The 22,972-nt window shown below is 45.6% G+C and overlaps 1 protein-coding gene across 1 annotated transcript; it reads left to right on the forward strand.

Moving 5' to 3' along the window:
- Positions 1-17,591: 17,591 nt before the first annotated feature.
- LOC311153494 (endonuclease domain-containing 1 protein-like) lies at positions 17,592-22,309 on the forward strand (the record flags this gene model as incomplete). Its single annotated transcript, XM_084205426.1, has 3 exons — positions 17,592-17,679; positions 20,305-20,623; positions 21,764-22,309. The coding sequence occupies exons 2-3, from the start codon at positions 20,339-20,341 to the stop codon at positions 22,307-22,309; spliced, it is 831 nt and encodes a 276-aa protein (XP_084061552.1). The 5' UTR covers positions 17,592-17,679; positions 20,305-20,338.
- Between the last annotated feature and the right edge of the window lie 663 nt (positions 22,310-22,972).

Consider the following 22,972-nt stretch of genomic DNA (forward strand, 5'->3'; position numbering starts at 1 on the left):
TTAAATATTAATCCCGCTCCCCCATGTCCTGCTTGGAAGAGAATGTGAATTTAACAAGGATATGGTTTCCTCCATCAGCTGAGCTACCAGTGAAGGCATTGAACAGGACCTTGGGAGACTGTGTGGAAATCCATGTTTTTCAACTCTGGTGTGGACCATTAAAGGCCACAGTACTCTGGGAGCACTTCCCATCACTTCCCACATGTGGGAACCCAGGAAAATCCTCTGGCAGCCCTGGAGGGCTCGAGCCTCTGCCTGGGGGGCTCAGAGACCTTGGCACAGAGCCCAAGACCCCTGTGCCTTTGATTTAGCCCTTGGAAAAAAAACAATTACCAGCATTCATGTGAAGAATTACAAGTCAAGAAAGTTTAAGTAGAATAATAGTTTATCACAGGGTGAAAAATAGATTTTTGAGGGTTTTAGAATGGAGGTCGGGGTCCCAACATGGAGGAATTTGGGTGTGCCCTGTCCTTTTTCCTTTTTCTTCCTAGCTTCCATCTTCTGGGTGATGCTGGCACTTTTAGATTGGTTTAGAGTAGAAACTGTCTAACATAGGTGATAGGTATTGGGAAGTTATTGTAAGTAATGTACACGTAGTTTTTAGTATAAAAGATAACACCGCCTCTGAGGTGGTCAGTGTGCCTCTGTCTGAGCTGCTGGACAGACCTCAGCAGGCCAGGAGAAAGAATGTTATAGAAGAGAAACAATAAACAACCTTGAGAACGAGAACAGAAGAGCTCTGATTCCTTCTTCGACCGCTGGGCTTGGAAAAGAGACTTTCTAACACATCTTGGGGTCACTCTGACCAGCAGAGATTCTGAGACCCACAGGTATCCCAACACATTGTGTCAGCCTCTGGCCTCTCAAACATCAAAGTCTTTATAAAACAGTCTTTTTTTAATATTATTATCCAAAGTCTTTATAAAAAGAAGCAATATGAAATCATCTGTCTCTCCTTTACCCACAAGGTCTGCTACCAGCTCACGAGAAGAAATCAGGCTAGTCTGAGAAAATTTGGTCTTTACCAACCCTCTCTCTCATGCTCCTTTACAGGTGCTTGCAGAAAGGTGGCCCCAGCAGTTGTTCTGGAATTAAATGAAGCTCATCCTCCCAGTTTTATAGGTTCTGGGTCCATCTTTTCCTTCCAACCCTTTATTTCTAAAGACAAGCAGGACTTCCCCTCTTTCTTCATGTGGAAGCATTTTCTTACCCTGCTCAAATTCCTCAAGTCAATTTCTAGCAGCTGTTTTTGAACATTGCAGAGGAGTCCCTGCCACAGGCAAGGTGAAGGCATCTCCTCCTCCTGGGCACTCTCTGCTTTGTAGATGTCCCCATCAACAATCACCCTGTGCACTGACCAGCACATTCAGACCACTCCTGGTCCTATGATGATGGTCAGAGCACCTGAAAAGGGATTTTCCATTGCCCCAGATCAGGTGTGAGCTGTGTTTGGCCTTTCTCATTTAGTCCCAGTAAGCTCAACATAAGGAGGCTCATCTCTTTGAAGCTGACCTGGTTTCTACTTTATGCCACTTGGAAGCTGAGGTCAGTGAAGAGCTTGAGATTTATCTGACCTGTAGTGATGCTTCTTTCCTTCACTTTAGAGAACTCTGACCTTGAGTTCTTGTAATTTATTTTATGTTGGGAACGAGTCAAGAGGACAGGCATATGTGTGTTCAGCTACAAGCATTTGCAAATCTGAATTTCAAAACTCTTCCAAAACACCTTTAAAGAAGAAAAATTATGGTTAGTCATAGAACCATTGACTAATGGAAAGAGCAGATTTTAGGACCTGAAATAAAGGGTGAATTTGTAGGTTATTTCCCTTTTGGCTGACTAGTGTAAAAAATCTTTTCAATTATTGAAAACTGTCCTGAATCACCAATTGTAGTACAGGAAATGGCCTCAAATTGTGCCAGTTGGGGAGGTTTAGATTGGATATTAGCAAAAAATTTATTCACTGAAAGGGTTGTCAAGTGCTGGACAGGCTGTCCAGGGAGGGTGGAGTCACTTGACTTGAAAGATGTGTAAATGTGGAATTTGGGGATGAGGTTTAGTTGTGACCTTGGCATTGCTGGGTTAGCATTTGGATTTGATGATCTTAGAAGGCTTTTCCAACCTAAATAATTTTTATAATAATGCTGACCTCCTCCTCCTCCTTGATGGGCTGATGGACAGAACGTTAAATCAACCTTTCAGCAATGTCAGTAACTAACATGTTTAGGATTTACAACAGGAATGAAATAATAATCCAGCAGTAAGGGCAGCCAATGCAGTTAGGTAATGCAGGTAAGGATGTGCTGCCCAGGCATGTGGTGGAGTCTACAATAAAGAAATTTTTGTGAGTTGAATGGACGGGCAGCTGCCAGGATTGGTGTATTCTGGATTGAACCTTTCTGGAGGTTAGTGGTGAACCAAGTGCCCTTTCCAGGACAATCTGCTGTGCCATTTGGCACACTCACAAGCTCCCAAGTTTCATGTTGGTCATATTGAGGTAGGGAGGCTGAGGCAGAGGATTTAGGGGTTTGCAATGGTCCTTTGGCAAGTACCTGTGAAAGCTGAGGTCAGAGCTCAGGAAACCCTGGCTCCCACCCTGCAGCTGACAGGGTGCTGTTCATAACAGCAGAGACAAGCCAAAGGAAGACCAAGCCTGACATTTCTCATAAAGAATTTTGCTTGTGTTCACAAGTTGAGTGCACACCATTGTGCTTTGCCAGCCAAACTCTTGCTGGCTGGAGTGGCTCACAGCAAAGATAAAGAGGTTTTCTGCTTCAAGGCAAGGATCCCATAGAGCTGCTTCATGGGGCTCGTGCTGAGAGGAATAGTGGATTTGTCTTTACAAACAAGCTGTGGGTCTGCTGATAGATAAAACTAGCTCTGGAAGATAAAAGAAACAATGGGAAGGATTCCACTGATTGATGAATGGGAAAAGATATTTGCTTTTGCAAATAAACTTTAGGTTTGCTGATAAAATTAGACATTGAGAGATGAAAGAAACAATGGGGAAGAAAAACCCCTAAATTCCGTAAGAATTAAAAATTAAAAGGGAAGGTTATACATTAGAGAGAAATTTTTGGGAAATCTTCTGTATCAGTCATATCAAGGAGTCTGTACCTCTCAAGTACCTCAGCCAATGGAGAAAGAGAGAAGGGAAATGCAGCCAGGAAATTGGGATAAAAAGGAGGCTGCGTCCTCCAAAACTTTGAGAGACCCCAGGGGAATGCCCCATGGCCTCTCCCTTTAGTCAAATAAAGCCAGAAAGGACTCCTCTGTCTGCTTTTTGGACACAAACCTCTGGTGTTGTAGATTAATTTTCCTGACAGTGCCAACCCCCAGCCAAAACCAGGGGGCTGCGGTCCCAGCAGCCGCTGCGTGCGGCGGGAGCTGCGCCACTTCCTGCGTGCAATCGCTGAGCACGGTCTAGCACAGGCAGCCTCCTTCCTGTGCCGGGGTTGTTGACACTCTTCTGCTTCTCTTAAAAAAAAAAAAATGGCCAAAACACATCCCTGGTTCCAGGAAAGCCTCTTTCCCAGGCTCTTCCCCATCTCAGCACAGTGCAGAACATGACGTGGCGGCCTGGCTCTCTTCCTTCTCCGTGTGACATCTTTGCAGCGCTCTGGGTAGGATGAAATGAAATATATGCACTAAAAATAGTTGGGGCTTTTTGAAAGTAAAACTTGATTGCCTTGTGTTTCATTGCTGGTGTTAGTTCCTGAAAGCCTGTCAGCTTTGGGGTTGGGAAGACAGGACTTTCATGATGAGGTTTCTTCAAGGAACATAGTCAGCAACAAAATGTCTGGAGTTTTTATACCTTGTGTGTTTTGCCCTTGAACATCACCGGGCAGAAAGGAGACAAAGGAATTCTCCATACTGACATATTATTTTTTCTCTAAGTTTATCAGTAAAATCGTCTAACCTTATTACAACTAATTACAAAATTGAAATTGAAAAATATTAATTGCAGTGTTTGTAACACACTGAAATTTGTCTTCTACAGCAAAGTCAGTGTCTGGCAGAGAAATCAACAAAAGTTGTGCGTTTTTACCTGCCCTTAGTAAATGCTATTTGCTTGTCTTTGGGACTGGTTGTTTCTGCAGGGTACTTTGTTTGGATGACTGAGGATAGAAAACATGCAGCCTTTTAAAGGTGAGCTGCCTGAATAGATGCTAAATGAAAATAATTTGGAGAATGAAGGAGTAGTTTGAGAGTAAATAATACCTTTATGTCTGTTCCTCTGTTTTCTGAGGATTTGTCTGAGTGATTTCCAAGAGTAAAAACCAAACTTCAATACACAATATAACACACAGAGAAAAAAATTTCAAATTAGCAGAAGACTTCATGGTAAAATAACTAACAGATAATGCCCAAGTAGCTGCAGGGCACCTGTGATCTTTAGGAGAGCAGAGCTCTGTAATGGAATAATCTGGCTGAGCAGTTCCCCTAGGTTACAATAAAGAGGGGTGTTCCCTGTTTTAATCCTGCAGAAAAACAATGTTTTGAAAGGTTGATATTAAATAATTGCATGCACTTTAATGGCAAGTTTGTGCCACTAACCTCGTCGTGCCTTCCAAATAATGCATCCACAGGGAATGGGTGGAGGGCTGGAAGACAGAAGACAGACTGTCTCTGCTCTGGAGACAGTCTGAGAGAGTTGGGAGTGTTAGTCTGGAGAAGAGAAGGCTCCAGGAAGACCTTAGAGTTTCTTCCAGTGCCTAAAGGGGCTCCAAGAGAGCTGGAAAGGGGTGTTGGACAAGGGCCTGGAAGCACAAGACAAGGGGGAATGGCTTCCCACTGCCAGAGGGCAGGTTTAAATGGGATATTGAGAGGAAATTTTTCCCTGTGAAGGTGGTGAGGCCCCAGCACAGGTTACCCAGAGGAGCTGTGGCTGCCCCTGGATCCCTGGAAGTGTCCAGGGACCAAGGCCAGGTTGGATGGGGCTTGGAGAAACCTTGTCTTGTCAAAGGCGTCCTGCCCATGGTAAGGGATTGGAATGAGGTGATCTTGAAGTTCCCTCTCAATCCAAACCCTTATGTAATTCTATGATTATAATACTCAGGAACAAGTGTGAGAGTGGTATGAGAAGAAAGGGTGATGTTCTCAGCACTGTGTTTCCTGTAGTACAGACTCCCAGGATACCCTGTTGGGGCTGATGATCACAGCTCTGTATTTATAAGAAACAGTTGTTAAAAAAACCATAAAAGTATCAACCATTGCATTTTGTGCTGATTTCTGTGATTTTGATCTGCAGCTGACTGGAAAACAAGAACCAGCACATAGAAACTGAGTGCTAAACCTGGTATTTTCAATCTTCTTATTGCTCCAGCTTTGCCCACGCTGACCTGCGTTTTGGTATTATTTTGAATAATTCTGCACATTTTTTTCACAAAACCAATGGTTGCATAAAGATTTGCCTTTTGACATTTGAGGCTGGACTTGACTCACACTGACTCCTTCTCCCCACCATTCTCAGAGGTGAAACCTCTGCACCAACCTCTGTAACCAGAAAGGTATTTTTTAGGACCATATAATCATTTAGGCTGGAAAAGACCTCTAAGAACATTAAGACCCTTGCAGCAGATCTACCATCAATGCTGGATCAGACTGCTCAAGATTGGCTCCATCCTGAGCTTCATGTTGTCTCCAAGGTTTCCCACAGGACAATTGGATCAAATCAATCTCTTTGCATTCAGTACCTCCACCTTGAGGTTGATGGGTTTCTGGTTTAGGGTTCCCCACACCCAAATTATGGTGGTAAGATTTGATCTTGCATTATCCAGGCACAACAGCCTGTAGCAGAACTGGTGAATCTGATTTTTTCTACCAAGGCAACCAAGAGCTCCAGTGAGGGCAACCAGGTGTGGTCTAACCCCAGAGGTTAAACCAGCACAAGCACCTCAAAAGCCCTCCAAAATTTCATTGTTATGGGATCTGCCTCTTATCAGCCAGTCTGGATTTCAAATTCATCTCCTGAAAACCAGTTTTGCTGGGCTGGTTTCCTCATTGTGACAGCAGATGCTTCTGCTTTTGTTTCTCAAGAATGAAACAACCTCTCCTTAGACCCACAGCTGCCCAGCACTTCCCTAAACTCATCAGCTGCCTTCTCTGCCCCAGAAAATGCCCCTCACTGAGAGCTGAGTCCTGGCAGTCAGCCCCTGGTGGGAAGGTTTTGTTCTAGGGAAGTGCCTTCATTGTCCAAGTGCTGGTTGAGGTGAGGTCTGAGCTGGCTACATGCAGATTTCTGCTTTTCCCTGAATGGTTCCTGTCTGGCTTGGTTTGAGGAAAATCTTGGCTCATCACTGAAGCATTTGCTTATTCTTATGGCTGATTTTCTCATCCTGTTCCAAGTTACCCCTGCAAACCCATTCATCCTCCCTGTTCCCATTCCTCTCTCTCCTACTTGGGAAATGAGATGCTGCCTGTGTACAACACTTTCAGAACCACATCAGTGCAGAATCCCACAAAACAAAGGAAATTCTGAGTTTGCTTACCACATTTTGTGACTCATCATATCTTGTTGACCTAGTGCTGAAAATACCCATCTAAAATTTCCACAGATGCTTGTTATGGGCAGAGGTATATTTTCACCATAATCTTGTTCTCTGGATCTTTCTGAGTGAAAAGGAGCATCGAATTGGGCATCCACAGCATCCCAGACTCAGGATTTCCTCACACATCCCATTGGCAATGGTCATGTCCCATGAAATGGTATCTGCAGCAGAAAAACATGTCACAAAGGAAGCATCACAGGTCCCCTCAGAGGTCACCTGTTTGAGATGGGAGTGCTGCAGACCAAGGCTGGATCACAAGGGGAGCCCAGAGAAGGCCTAAGGTGACTCTTGACTTGCTTCATTGCATCCATGAGCTGGTTCTTAGTCCAGCAGGAGGTCTGACTCAGAGCAAGTCACCTGCACAAAAAACTTTTGACTGCACTTCTCAAGAACCCAAATTTGCATCTAGTTCGTGGCCAGTTTAGCATGAGCTCATTTTCAAACCAGGTGATCTTGTAGTGCTATCTGCTCTTTCAGGCTTGAGTAAGGCTTAAAACACACAGCTAACCCTGCCAGGAAGTAAGAAAAATAATCTTTGTTCCTTACCCTCTGTTGTCTTCCGCAATCACGTAAAACATCTTGGTCTGAGAACACTCAGACTGAATTGCATGAAGTGTATCATTCCCTCCTGTTCCTTGCTATGCTGATTATTTGCTTGTTGTGCTCTCAAGAAAACATCCTCCCACACAAGTTACAAAACTCCCCTGAAATTCCAGCTGGATTGACACATCAAGAAAATGAATGAGGAGAGGCTGTTTGCTCTGAAGGTCTGTCCAGAAGGAAAGGGCTTTGGAAATGGATGGCTTTTGTATTTTTCTGTTATGTTTGAGAGTAGATAACACCTTTATGGCTGAGTAATGTGATATAGACATCATGGATTTAGAGATGGCAACGTAAAGTGGGACTCAACTCGTAATATTGGAGGTGTCAGAGCTTGGCCCTCTGTGAATCCTCAGAGTCATCAGAGAGGAAGAAACACTTTTAAAGTGTAATCCCCTTCATCTTCCAGATGTGAGCTGGAAATGTGGATATTCCTCTTGTATTGACTCTACAGGGAGTGCTGAGAAGCAGCCCTTAAACAGGGTGAATCCTGCTTAACCAAAACCAGAGGTTCTGGGACTACAAGTCCTTTAGATGGGGTGAGCCAGCAGCGAGTTCCTACAGCTGTTTGTTTGTGTTAGGCTTCCTCAAAGGTTAGTTTCTTGTGAACTTATTATAATGAGGACATGTTCTTAATAAGGCCAGGATTTGGGTCTGCCACCTCCTACAACACAGCATTATCACATCTTTTCTGGCTGGAGGCAGTGAGCTCTGAGTGACACCTTCAGAGATGCAGGTTGACCAGCATTGCCCACTGCTCACAGCTGGCCCTCCATTCCATGCCACATCCACGGGCTCCATGGGATGCCAAGCCCAGCAGAGATGACCAAAGGCACAACCCCTGAGTACAAGGGCTGCTCTTCCTCTGAAGCCTGGTCTGACATATTTCCTCTTGCAATCAACAGCCTCATTTCCACGTGGAGTCAGCCAGCAGTCAAACTGGAAATCGTGTTGACGTAACTGCTAATTACCCTCGGCATAACTAATGTGCAGTAGCAAAGCTCGTATTTATTGGAGTGTGGGGATGGTTAGCAGAGGAACCAAATTGGTGTAGACACTGCTGAAAAAGATCAATCTCTCCTTAGGGAAAGAGATGAGTGGCTGGGGTCTCATCTAGTTGCTGTCTTTTCCCCAGAAGAGTCTGAACCAGGATTCTGGAAGTGTGTCCTCCTCCTGGCTCTCTGAGGTACGTCACGTGTTTTTTATGACTTTGGGCTATAGAAAGACTTAAAAATACAACTCAGGACCAGAGGATTTGGCCTGTGTCAATATAATTTCCCAGGTAATATCTGAGTGTGGCTGGCCAGGGTGGGGTGGGATGGGGAGAAGATGGGAGATACATCTACCACAGGATCAAAGAAATGCTGTTTGGCAACATCAGCCGCAGGACTCTAATTCAGCTGTGTTTTCATCTGGCTGAGCCTTGAGTCACCTCTGCAATTCATCATTTGTCATTTCCCAACAACCTGCTCCAGTGCTGTAGTAGGTGCCTAGAGGCAATTTTTATCCTGCTGTGCAACCTCCCAGGCCAGTCTGTGGGTGCTGCCCTTTGTTACAGCGCCTGGCTCTGCCACAAAGAGCTCAGCTTTGGTGTTCTTGACCTTTTGAGTAGCTGTAGGCGGCTGTTGGGCTGCCCTTCAGCCTCCCTTTGGCCAGACTCAACACCTCTGAATCCCTTTCACAAGGTGTGAATCCCTTTCTGAAGGTGTGTGCTCCCTGCCTCAGACCACCTTGGGAGCATATCTGAGAGCAACTTCAAAGCAGCCAAATCTCAACAGCATTTGGGAGTCCACCTACATGGTGAAATCCTAATATACAAACATTTCCCAGGTAAAAAAAAAAAACAACAAAGGAAGCTTTATAAGCAGGTTGTATTAATAAGTAAAGGTATTTTATCCTCCTAAGAATGTATCTGTATGAAACTACGCATGGATTAATTTTTATACAGACCAAAATGTGATTGAAGTGCAGTTATGATTGCTGCTATAGCTCATGAGGAAGTGTGTTGTTATCACTGCATGGTGGAAATAAAATTCCACAATTTCACAATTCAGGCTCCAGAGTTGCATGAATATGCTGGGACTTCCATTTTTCCTGAGGAACAACTGCAAAATGTGAGAGACCAGAAGAGAAGGGTAATCCAGGTTCTTGTTACTAGATTCTTTGAGGTGGATTAGAATGAAACAACACTGAATGACCAGTGTTTTTTAAGAATATATATGTATATGGGTTTGTTTTAGAACAATTTGGTTGCAATGGAAAAGAAGGTATGTAGTCATTTTGGTTAGTATTATCTTTATAAATATCCATATTATATATATATATATATATATATATATATATATATATATCTGTATATGTATCTCCATTTATATATCCATATTTTTCTTCCTAATATATATCCATATATATATTTATATATCCATTAAAATATCATATAAGGAAATGTATAAAGGAAAAAAAGAAAGAAAGGATAAGAGTAGAAAGATCTCACTTCCCATTTATCCAAGGACAAGATTTTATTGTAGCTACTTTGATGTCTGTTGATTGAAGTGATGGTCACAGTCTTGATCCATTGGGTGTGGGGGGAAAAGCCCCCAAACAAAAAGTCCAGTGAGTTAAAATATGTTCATCCTCGGTGGGAATGCCCAGGTACCTCACCTGGGGGAAGAAGCTTTCAGTCCTTTGGTGGAAGGCCTCAGGAATGAGTCTAGGGACACTTCAGGGGGTCTTTGATGGTTTATGATCTCTTCTCAGCTGCCTCTCACATCAGGGAAGTTAAGGCTGTTATGGCCCATCAGAAGGGATGAAAACCCTCAGGTGTGAACGTGACCTTCCCCAAGGGCAAGGACTGGTAGCTCTACACCTGAACCTTTTGTTAAAGGGAGTACAACTGCCATGATAAAAACACCATCCTACCTCCACAGGGACTGCTTCTTATCAACCTTCTCCCTTATCTGGCTCAAAACCTGCCTTGTAGCCTCCCGTGGTGGTTGTTCACTGTGCAGTTCAGAGGTTTTGCCATGTGAGGATCTGAAAGTGAAAATAATATACTGAATTTTGGTCTCCAAAGCCAAAAGAAACTGAAAGAGTGTAACCACAGGGAGCCTGACAGCTCTTAGCTGTGTTAGTAGCAGTGTTGGTGGCAAGGAAGTGACCCTTCTGTCACCTCAGTGTTACCTGCTCTGCATGCACAGGGACCATGGCACTTGGTCTGGTGGAGTTCATGTAACCAAAGATATCCAAATCCCAAACCAACTTTTTCAGCTGAACTGTACAATATTAAAACAGCTGTTGATTCTTGTGAGGAAAAAAATGGATTGAATAATTTACCTCCAAAATTCAAGGATTGCCATGAACCAGCATTTGAAGTGTTGCATAGAAAGGCTTGAGGAAAAGTGTTTAAAATGGATAATGTACATCTGCTGTCCTTGGGGAGGGATTTAGTAACATAGTCAAACTTTTATATCCTTACCTTTTCCTTGCACTTTTCTCCATAAAATTGATACTTTTCATGTGGGTCTGGACAAGGGGTCTATTTTTCACATAAAAAATGTTCCTTGAGGGAGAGCTGCACAGCAGAGGTGCTTTAGGGTCACTTCTGGGACTCAGGGGAAGAACAGAAGAAGCAGCTGTTGCCTTTTCTGTGAACCTCTAATCTTTGTCTGATTGGGTCAGTGTTTTACCCATCACTCGAAGCTCACTCTATTTGTACACCTGGCAAAGGTGAACGTGTGAATGCCCCATCCCTGGAAGTGTTCAAGGCCAGGATGGATTGGATTTTGAGCAACCTGGTCTAGTGGAAGGTGTCAAAACAGAGTGTTTGGTAATGGATGATGCCTAAGGTGCCTCCCAGTCCAAACCATTCCATGACTCTTCCCGTGATTCCATGAACATACCTGGCATGTAAGGTGAGACAGGCATGTATCACCATGCTGGCTGATGTAAAGAGTGCTGGCCTTGAGGTGTCCACACTCCCTCTCTGTCCTCACTCACAGATCCTGCCTGTGGCCATGGGATTTTTTTCTGCCCTTGAAGGAGAACAGTCCAGAAGAGCACAAATCTCCTCAATCCACCTGTCCAAGCAACACTCCTCTTTCTTGCATTTTGTTTCCTCATGTGCACTTTGTTTTCTCATGTGCATTTTGTTTTCTCGTGTGCATTTTGCTTCTGTGATTTACTTAGCCCTGAAGACCTGCAGCTCTCCATGTACTTAGTATCTCTTCAGCTATTCACTTCCTTTTTCCACAAGGACTGAAAACTCAGGAGAAGGCTTTGATAACGTCTCTTTTTTTTTCAGTAGAATCCCAGCATCATTTAGGTTGGAAAAGATGTCCAAGAGCATCAAGTCATACCTTTGATCAATCACCACCTTGTCACCCAGACCATGGCACTGAGTGCCACATCCAGTCATTAAAGTAGAAACAGTACTGCCCTCTGGTTCTAAACCCCCTCTTTCCACTACTGCAGTCATGACAGCTGTTTCCATTTCCCTGCATTTGCTCACCTACTTCCCAGCTTGCCCTGCTTTACCATGAGGTTGGACTGCTGCATTTACCATTTAATAGAAAGAAAACGAATGGAGAAATCAGGAGAACATCCACTGGGAGAAGCCAGATCTGGACTTCAAAACAATTTCACTAAAAAAGTGCTGTAAATCCTGTTGGGGTTTTTTGGTTTTTTTGGGTTTTTTTACCATGATATGGAAAACTTACCAAAAGTACTTCATGTAGGAATCTCTGATCTCACAACAGTAAGAAGACAGCAGGATTCAACAGAATTTTTTATAAGGAGAAGAAATTGAGGTTTTTCATATGGAACAGACCACAGGATCATTGGCAGCAGAGCTCACTAAACATCTCTCATCCAAATATTACATAGCTCAGGGCCATATGTAGGCAGTGCCACCACTGACTTGAAAGGCAGAGAAGATCCAGTAAATAGGTACTGGAGCAGAGATTTTTATTAAAAACAGTGAAATGCAAAACCATGAGCTCATAGACCTCAGGAGTTGTTTGAGAGGTTCATTACTTCATAACCAGATCTGGTTATAACAACCAACATATTACTGTATTCCTGGAGTTTTGGAAGTGGAGGAAAATGAATCCAATTTAGCTGTCAATGAATGAACAGTGGGAATAGAGAGCTCCTCTGCCAGCTCTGTTCCACCTGCACAGTCCATTATCAGCTCTCCAAGCTGTGTGTCCCTCTGCATTTGCCTTCCAGGGGAGCAAGAGCCCTTCACTGAAATCCTGCCACCATGCTGGGGCTGCTGCTGCTGCAGGTGTTGGCCAGCTGCCTCTGGCTGGGACACAGCAAGGTGGTGAACTCCTTTGCAAGTTGCCCTCAGTTCTTCTATGCAGGGACCATTCCAAGTGATGCCCTGGATCCAAAGAAACCAGCCTTGATCTGTCAACACTTCAGGGATACGGATCACTTTGCCACCCTGTACGACAGAGACAGGAGAATCCCAGTGTACTCTGCTTACAAATATGAGCCTGGGCCTGGAAACAGATCTCAATCATGGTTTGTTGAGCCTCAGGTGAGTGTCTCTCTTACAGCACATCACCCTCCAGCCACTCAGAAATGAGGTGCAGCATTCAACCCAAATTTTCTATTTCCTCCCACTTCCGTACACACATGCGGATGGACACACTGGACAGGATTCCTGTCATTTTACTTCAAACCCCTGCACCACATGGTTTCTCTGATGCATCTCAGACATCAGCAGGAGCATGAGATGAATCACATCCCAAAGGTGCCCAGCTCTCTGCCTTCACCTGACAGGAACAGCAAATCAGATTCCCTTGCAGGACATGACAAAGCCAAATGCTTCCCTCCCTGTGCCCTGCTGGGTGACCAAGTGATGGGAAAAGGCCTCCAGGAGAGGCTAAACTTGAGGGACCAACAGTCCTGCTGGGCTCTCATCCCCACTTTACCCTGAGCTGTTCTGCATCCCTGGCAGAGCTCTTCTGCTCCCAGTGGAGAGTCAAACAGACTTTGTGAGTGGTGTTAGAGAAGTGAGGAGAAACTCAGAGGGGGTGAGATGGCCCAGGGAGAAAGCCTCGAGGGAAGAGGCACAGGAAAGGAGAGGGTCAGGTTAACTGTGGAGGGATCTCTGGAGTGACATTTCAGACAGTGCAAAGTGAGGAGCATCAGTGCTGGTCCATTCAGAGGGGTGTGATCTCCATCCATGGGCTGTGACCCCTGAGCACCTTTGGCTCAGGCTTGGTCCAGAAGGATCCAGCAGACAGACAGAACTCCACAAGCTCTAGAGCCCTCACAAATGTCTTTCAGATAGACTTCAGTAAGACAGGCCAGGCCAATTAAGGAACAGAAGAACAGCAAATAAAAGACTTTTCTATGAGCAGAGTAGGAGGAGAATTTTTGGTGAAAACATGCAAGATCTTAATGTCCAGTTCCAGAGGAAGGCTAAATATGCTTCCCTAAAGATGAACAACAAAGTATTGAAGTTATTAAAAAATTACCATTTGCACTTGTTACTCTCATGAACACAAACAACTAATTTCGTCTTGCACCACTGCAGTCTCCACATTAGGGAGGGATAAAAACTTCTGTCTCATTGTAGAATCATAGAGTGGTTTGTGTTGAAAGGAACCTTAAAGACCATCTCAATCCAAATGCCCTACATGGGACAGGCCACTTGCCACCAGACGAGCATGCTCCAAACCCATCACTGGCCTTATGTTCCTAGACCCTGGACACAGGATACCTGAAAAACCTTTGATTTTGGTAACATTCTCCTATGGAATTTTTTGAGTATTTACTTTTCAGAGGAGTCTTTTGGGATTACAGGCTCCTCAGAAGCTGATGTTTTTTAATTTCATATCAATGATGCTGCAGAAAATGCTCCCTGGCCCCCATCAGCTCTGAGACACATTCTCAACACTGCTGCAACAGATTCCATTTACATTGAAATCTTTTTGCCTAGTGAGCAAAAACATTAATCCTTGAACAAGCTGCAGCCCTCCCAGGGTCACCTCAGCTCCAGGACTGATTTCCTGACACATCTCCCTGTATATGGGGTTGCAGGAGGCAACCTCTGGTGCTCCAGGACTTGGGAACACCTGTAGCAACTACCCATAAAATGCCAGAATCATAGAATCACAGAATCACAGCATGGCATGAGATGATCCAGGGAGAGCCCTGGGCAGATTTGGGCTGTAGAGACAGGAGAAAAGGGAAGCAGATTTGGCAGGAGAGGTGAATCACCAAAGTCACCTCTCAATCCTAGGAGTGGGAAATGCTCCTTGTCTCATGCAGGCATCCATGCTCCCAGCACAGGCTGCAGGCTGGATCACAAAGGTCACAAGTCAAACTGAGAGCAGTCAAATTCTGAGCTACTTGCCCTTTTAAACTTTTCTGTTCCTGCACGAGGGTCATGTATATGATTTTTCTCAGATTCATACATTTTCCTACACTGCGATGACAAAATATGGACTTTTGAGCATCAGAGCCTTCTGCTCTACAGAAATCTGTTTCATTACATGCATCCTCAGTATTGACACCTTTTCCTCTTCTTATCCTGTCAAGCTGATCAACCCAACCTATTCCAGCAATATGGGTAGAGAGCAGTCTGTAAGTAATCGATACAAGATCACTTCACAGCAAATTGGCCAGAGTCAGGCTATCAACCAAGACTACAACAAACTCCTGGGTCTGGACCGTGGTCACTTGAGCCCCAGTGGCCACCAAAGTGGCAACAACAGCAAGTGGGCCACCTTCACCCTCACCAACATAGTGCCCCAGAACAGCACACTCAACAAGGGCCAGTGGAACAACTACGAGAGCCAAACGATGGCTCGGAATACCCAGGGCTGTACAAGGACCTACGTGATCACGGGTGCTGTGCCTGGGAACACCTACATCTCCAACAGGAGGGTTAATGTACCCAGCCACATCTGGTCAGCTGCCTGCTGCCAGACCAAGACCATCATGAAGACTTGGGCAGTCATTGCTGAAAACAGCAGGAATCAGGTGCAGAACCTCACAAGGGCACAGCTGGAGGCCAACTTGACCCGGCTCTATGGGAGGGGACAGGTTTCTCTGTTCCACAGTGCCTGTCCCCCCTAACAAACCTCATATCCTGGGTGGAAAAGGCTCATGAGCTTTTCCCACATGTCGTTAGAATCACAGAATGCTTTGTGTTTTATGGGACTACAAAGATCATCTTGTTCCATCCCTTTCCCTGTGCAGTGATACCTTCCACTACACCAGGGTGCTCCAGGCCCCATCCAACCTGGCCTTGAACACTTCCAGGGATGGGACAGCCACAGCTTCTCTACTCACCCTGTGAAAGGGCCTCACCACCCCCTCATCATAAAATTTCTCCCTAAAACCTCATGTAACCCTGCCCTTTGTCAGTGTGAAACCATTCCCTCTTGTCTTGTCACTCCATGCCCTTGTCCAAAATCCCTCTCGAGATCTCTTGGTGAGTTTCTAGGTAGTGGAAGGGGATCAAACTTCTCTCCACACTTTTCTTGTCAAGGCTGAACACACTCACCTGCCTCAGCCTGTCTCCAGAACAGAGATGTTCCAGACCTTGAAACATCTTTGTGGCCTCCACTGGACTCCACTCCAGTATATATTTTCTCCTTCCCATGTTGTGGGCCCCAGACCTGGATAGAGCACTCCAGGTGCAAGGACAAGATTCTGGACCACCTGCTCTAGATGATCCTCCTTGACCAAGGGTATGGACTAGAAGATTTTTAGTGGTCCCTCCCACACTCAACAGTTCAGTGATTCTGTGATCCTGAGACACGCTTTTGTTTGCTTGCTTTTGAAACTGTACCTTGAGAGCAGCACCTGTGGTATCAGACAGGCAGGATGAGGCACTAGATATAAAGGGAGCTTTGAAAAGCCAAAGATAAATTTCTGTGATGCGCTCTTTGGATACCTTAATTCTCTGCCCTGCTTCTGAAGCTTTTCTGCAAAATTACAGGGAACTGATTTGGGGAAATGTGTTCAATATATTCAATGTATTCAATGCCATAATCAAAAGATCATCACAGGACAGATCATTTACTTCTTGAGTAGTTCACAATAAAAATTATTTGCTGCAGTGCTGGTTTGCAGGGTCATCTCATGTATAAACCACAAGTTCCTTCTTGCTGAAATTTCTACTACCAAAAATGTCAGAGTTCCCAGGACATCTGTGCTATTTCAGGCTGAGACATCCCAGTTCCTCAGGGGCTGCCTCTGCCTCGCTCACCCACCTCTGTACACTGGCTGGGGCTTGAGACCACACTCATCCTCATCCCTGCTCATCCCATGCCCACTGCTTCAGCTTTCCAGGCTTTGGAACTATGGGTGATTGACCAAGCCCATGAATCCCACCTCCATCACCTCCTTGGGCTGTCCTGGGGACCTTCACCCCTGGCAGTAGCCAGAAATGCCCTGTCCTCCACAGCAAGCTTGTGAAATACTCGGGAAGCCAACAAGAAGAAGGAATTGGTTTTACAGAATTACTGAATGACAGAATTCAAGGTTGGAACAGACCTCGAAGGTTATCCTGTTGGACCATCCTCTCAGCACCACCACTGTAAACCCTAAACCACTAATCCATATCACCCAGTGCCAAATCCAAATTCCTCTGAAACACCTCCAGGGATGGTGACTCCAGCACCTCTCCTTTTATATTGTCTGACAACATGACAGCTGAAAGTGTTTTTTCTAACATCTAATATGAATTTGCCCTGTCTCAAAGCCTTTTCCTCTAGTCCTCTCACTACTGGCATGGTAGAAGAGACCAACTTCAAACTCATTACAACCTCCTTTCAGGCAATTGTAGAGTGCCCTGAGCCTGCTCTTTTCGAGACTAAAATGTAATCCTAACATCTAATCTAACTCTGCCTTCTGTCAGTTAAAAGCTGCTCCCTGTTGTCCTGTCACTCCAAAACCTTCTCAAAAGCTCCCTTCCGTGTGAACCACTCTCGGGTACTGAGGGAGCTCTAAGGTCTCCCAGAGCCTTCTCAGCAGAAGGCTTTGCATGAATAAGGGCTCTTACAAAGCCTTTGCAATCAAGCAAGGGAAAATATGCAGCCTGACCCTACTAATTGTGTTCTGAGAGGCTGCAGAAGAGCAGACTGTGAACATCTGGGTGTACTCAGAGACAGGCCAGTCAGTCTAATGCCACAAGAGATGTTCTGCCAGGAACAGAAACACGTGTAGGTCCCCATTCATGGGGAATGAGGAAATGAACAGATAAGAGTAATGAGGAAATAACAGACTCAGTTATTTTCTCCTGACATGTGATGCTGCAAGAACCTGGGAGAAATCCTGAGGAAATTGCGAATAGCAACTGTCTCCCCACTTCAGGGTGGTCGTGAACAAATCGCCTTGAATAATAACAGAAACCTTTCTTTTCAGTGAAATTTCCTATTTATCACAACAGGCAGATTTATGACCAGGTATATATTGTACTGGGACTCCTGAGGGATCAGCCAAGTGTTTCTTCAGGGAGAAGAAGAAAGGAACTCTTCAGCTGCCTCTTCTGAGACTCTGCTTCAAGGTAAGCTCTTGTGCCTTTCTCACCATTTACTCAAATACTTCAGGACTTTCCTGAGCTTTGGGATAAATATACATAGGCAAAGGCTAGGTTGGAGTTGCTGAGTTCCAACATCTGCTCTCCAAGGAGCAAGGAGAGGTTATGCATGCATGGAATTTGCAGCTCTTTAACACTTCCTGTAAAGGAAGTCAAGGACAGAAGGAATGATTTGGGAAAGAGTTTCATGCCAAGTCACCTGGAAAATTAACATCAAACTGTTCAGTAAGAAGGAGGGGCGAGTTTATTGAGCCCTAAAACTCCACCCATGACCTTGCAAGAGGCCCGTGGAAAAACACAGGTGGCTGAACTCCTGGAAGAACTCCCTCTAAACACTGTGGGAAATCTAACAACTCTGCCTACTTGGAGATCATATAGAAACAGCCAGTCTGAGACTGCAGCAGAGGCATTTGAGACTCCTCTGCCACTTTGGGGCTGCGAGCAGAATCCTGTGCCACTCCTTCTCACGGTAGGCTGGTTTCTATGTATCTGATATTAAGTTAGACATTAGGTTGGTTAAATATATATTTGAGATTGTGGAGGGGGTCATACAAAAAGACTTTTCAGGAACTTCTCTACTTGATTTGGGGCAGCTATGGGCATGTTCTGCAGAGTATTGTAAAAAGTCACCATTTGTTGTTCCTGTTCTTAGTTTCCAGCTTACTGATCCAGGGTTGCTAAAGAGAAAAAGGACCAGATGTCTTGCATCAGTGCCAAGGGTATATGTAGCTTAATACCCCAGTGTCAGCTGAGAGTCAGGAGCCCAGGTGGGTCAGTTGGGGTTCAGGATTGGGTCTGACTGGGAGAGCTGAGTGTCTGTGTGAAGCTGGATGGGGCCAGAGACCTGTAGGAAGTGCAGCATTGCTGTTCTTTGCCTGTCCAATGCCCCATGAGCTTAAAGCCCAGCTGAGCATTGCAGGGGGCTGAGCAGAGTCCGTGCCCAGCTGCAGGTGTCTGCTGTGGGAAGGTGCAGAGAGCAGGAGGGAGTGAGAATGGCCTGAAACTGAGTCGGGGAAGATTTAAGCTGGATATCAAGTAGAAGTTTTTTCACCCAGAGGGTGGTTGAGCCCTGAAACAAGCTCCCCTGGGAAGTGGTCATATCACCACACCTGCCTGAGTACAAAATGTATTTGTACAATACTGTCAGACACGTGGTGGGATTTCTGGGGCTGTCCTGGGCAAGGACAGAAGTTGGACCCAATGGTCCTGATGGGTCCATTCCAACTCAGCATCTTCTGTGATTCTATGAGATCATGTCTGGAAGTAGGGGCTTCCCAGCCGTGTTTTGTTGAATGATTTTTTTCTCCAGTGCCAGTGCAAAAGCTGAGCTCTGAGCTCAGCTGAAATAGGTTGTAAAAGGTGACCTTGTCCGAGTGCCATATCTCTGTTCCATGATAACTTTGCCCTGAGAGCTGTTTGGGCATTGGGTGGGTTTGGAACGCCCCTCAGAAAGACTATGCCCCCACCACTGCCTCCTCTGGGCACCTAAAACCTATTTTAGATTTCATCCTCTCATGTGAGAAAGGGAGATTTGATCAAACCTTCAGTGGGTGTTCAGTCTGTTACTGCCACATGAACACCAAAACCCTTCTCAGTCTGTTGGTGTCCTGTGGTAGGGACCCTTCACTGAGCAGTTCTCTGGGTTGGAGGGTTTGACTGATTTGTTCAGGGTCACACACCTACCAGAGAAACCCTCCTGGGTCTCCACACTTTTACCCCCTGCCAGAAACTGCCAGTGCCCCTGAAGGACTCACTTTAACTGTTTACAGAATAACACTATTAATAAAACTGTGACAGGTTGAGGTTTGAGGCTTGCCAGTGAAAGAATCTGACTGCAAAAAGATATACAAAGTGAGATATTAATTCAGAACAATATACTAAGAAGCTTTAATCCCAACAAAAGCTGGCTTGAGGTAATCATTCAGCATGCATAAAGTAGGATTCTTACCCCATAGGCGTCTCTAAGGCAGAGAAGGCAGGTTCAGCCCATCAATTGACCCCAGAAATGACAACGGAGTTTTCCATCACTTCTCTCCATTTTTAATTGGCTTTTATACTATTTCTTTACATTTTGGTGGTGTTTGCATGTAGTGATACATCTTTCTCAGTGAGGGGTTCTCATGCCTTGGGGGTGGATATCTCGGTGAAGTACCTGCAGTAACCTTGGCATGGGGATGTGCGTCAGTCCAAGGAGAGGAATTTTGCCACGGTTGCTGATTCAGCAGCAGGACATCTTCATTTGTCTCTCATGGTTTTCAGCTGTCACGCAGATTATCAGCTAGATAATGCCACCAAGGTGTCCCCTCTGCAAGGGTTTTGACAGAACCTGGCCATGGTGTCTCCATTCCACCTGATGTTTAGGCCCACCTTAGATTTAGTCTTCCTTGTGTGTGTGAGTCCAAGTATGCTGACTGTGGTTCATCCAGGGAGGAGCAACTGTATTTTCTCCTGTAACTTCTCTACCACTATCCTTTATCCCCAGTCATCTCCCTGCACAACCCTATAGCAAAGATGATTTTTCCTTATCCAGGAGGACAGAAGTCACCCCCTCCTTGGTCTCTCATAGTCCCCTCCTCTGCATTTGCCTTCCAGGGGAGCAAGAGCCCTTCACTGAAATCCTGCCACAATGCTGGGGCTGCTGCTGCTGCAGGTGTTGGCCAGCTGCCTCTGGCTGGGGCACAGCGAGGTGGTGGAATCCTTTGAAACCTCATGTCCTCAGTTTTTTTTCCGGGAGATCCCCCCGAATGAAGCCCTGGAGCCACAGAACCCAGCCTGGATCTGCCAGCGCTACAAGAACCAGTATTACTTTGCCACCCTCTACGACAGGAAGATGCGTATTCCGGTCTACTCTGCTTACATCTACCAGCCTGGACCTGGCAAAAGACCTAAAACTTGGCTGGTTGAGCCTCAGGTGAGTGTCTCTCTTACAGCACATCACTCTTCAGTCATTAAAAGCAGTATTAAAATAACCAGTATTAAAATAACCATTTCCATTTTGTTCCAACCCACTACACATGCAAATGGACACACTGGACAGGATTCCTGTCACTGAACTCCAAACACCTGCACCACATGATTCCTCTGATGCATCTCAGACATCAGCAGGAGCATGAGATGGATCACATCCCAAAGGTGCCCAGCTCTCTGCCTTCACCTGACAGGAACAGCAAATCAGATTCCTTTGCAGGACATGACAAAGTCAAATGCTTCCCTCCCTGTGCCCTGCTGGGTGACCAAGTGATGGGGAAAAGGCCTCCAGGAGAGGCTAAACTTGAGGGACCAACAGTCCTGCTGGGCTCTCATCCCCACTTTGCCCTGAGCTGTTCTGCATCCCTGGCAGAGTTTATCTGCTCTCCGTGAAGAGTCAAACAAACTTTGTGAGTGGTGTTAGAGAAGTGAGGAGAAACTCAGAAGGGGTGAGATGGCCCAGGGACAAAGCCTCGAGGGAAAAGGCACTGGAGAGGAGAGGGTCAGGTTAATTGGGGAGGGATCTCTGGAGTGACATTTCAGACAGTGCAAAGTGAGGAGCATCAGTGCTGGTCCATTCAGAAGGGTGTGATCTTCATCCATGGGCAGTGACCCTTGAGCACCATTGGCTCAGGCTTGGTCCAGAAGGATCCAGCAGACAGACAGAACTCCAAAACCAACAGAGATCTGCCAGATGCCTTTCAGTCAAACTTCAGAACTTTAGGAAAACAGGCCAAGGAAATAATGGGCACAAAAAGAGGAAATTCATGCCATTGCTAAAGACAAAGGGGCAGGATTGATTTAGGTGAAAATGGACCACAGAAGAAACCCATATGCAGTGTTACAAAGGAAAGCTAAATATAATGCACTAAGTGTGAAATGAATTTCTGAAACAAAAAAATATTTGCAGTTTGACTGCACTTTGAGTTCCTCATAGGAATCCAAGCAACTAATCTGGTTTTGTACCACATCAGGAGCAGACAAAAACAGGATCTTGACACTCAGAGACTTCTGCTCTAAGGAAATCTGTTCAATTATGCTCATACCCAATAGTAACACCTTTTTCTCTTTATTTCCTGTCAAGCTAATTGACGTAAGTTATCCCAAAACAATGGAAAAAGAATGGACACTCTTAAATCGATACAATGTCACTTCAGAGAAACTCAGCCAGAGCCAGGCTATCCTTCATGACTACAAGAACCTGACGGGTTTGAACCGGGGCCATCTGAACCCCAATGGCCACCACGATGACTACAGCAGCAGGGTGGCCACCTTCACCCTCACCAACATAGTGCCCCAGGATGAGAAACTCAACGGCGGCGCCTGGAACAACTACGAGCAGCAAACGATGATCAGGAGGACCCAGGGCTGTAATACCACCTATGTCATTGTGGGTGCTGTGCCTGGGAACAACTACATTGCCAAGGGAAGGGTTAATAAACCCAGCCATCTCTGGTCAGCTGCCTGCTGCGTGGTGGACAACAACTACATAAAGGCTTGGGCGGTCATCGCTGAGAACGACAAGAACCAGGTTCAGCTCCTCACGCTGGGAGAGCTGGAGGACACATTAACTGAGCTCTATCGGAGGGGACAGGTTTCCCTGTTTGACAGTGACTGTCCCCGAGAATAAGCCTCACATCCTGGGTGGAACAGGCTCAGGAGCTTTTGCCACATGTCATAGAAGCACAGAAAGGTTTTGGTTTGAAGGAATTTCAAAGACCATTCCTGTAGTCTCAGCTCCTGAGCCATGGGCAGGGACACCTTCCACTATCCTTGGTGGCTCCAAGCCCTGTCCCACGGTAGTGAGCTTCTTTGTTATGAAATTTTGGTGTTATAAGTTCAAAATTATTTGTTCCGGTTGTCCCTCATACATATTGGTTTGGCCCTGAGCAACACCCACCCATTCCCCTGTTCATCAACCTAAAGACCTGCCCCTTATTCCAGAGTCTTCCCTGCCACTCAGGGAGACCCCGCCCTCCTCCCTTGTCCATCACAGAAACCCCACCTTTGTTTCCAGAATCTTCTGTGTCCATCCTGGATCCCTGGAATACCTATTGGTCTGCTTGTCCTGCTCTCCTCCCCTGTTGTCTCCCACTGGATGTCATGATGTGTACCCCGCCTTGTGCCCCTCCCCAGGTGTCTCACCATTGGTCCAAGTTTGTGTCCTCCCTATGTTCCTTCCCCTGTAATTAAGATGCTGTTTCCCTGTTAGAGCTCTGTTGCTTGTTCCTGGGTCCTGTCAGATTAAAGCCTGTTGAGAATCTACACAAGTGATCCCTCTCTGTTCTTTCAC

This window comes from Fringilla coelebs (genome assembly GCF_963513975.1).
Source record: "Fringilla coelebs genome assembly, chromosome: 5".
NCBI lineage: Eukaryota > Metazoa > Chordata > Aves > Passeriformes > Fringillidae > Fringilla > Fringilla coelebs.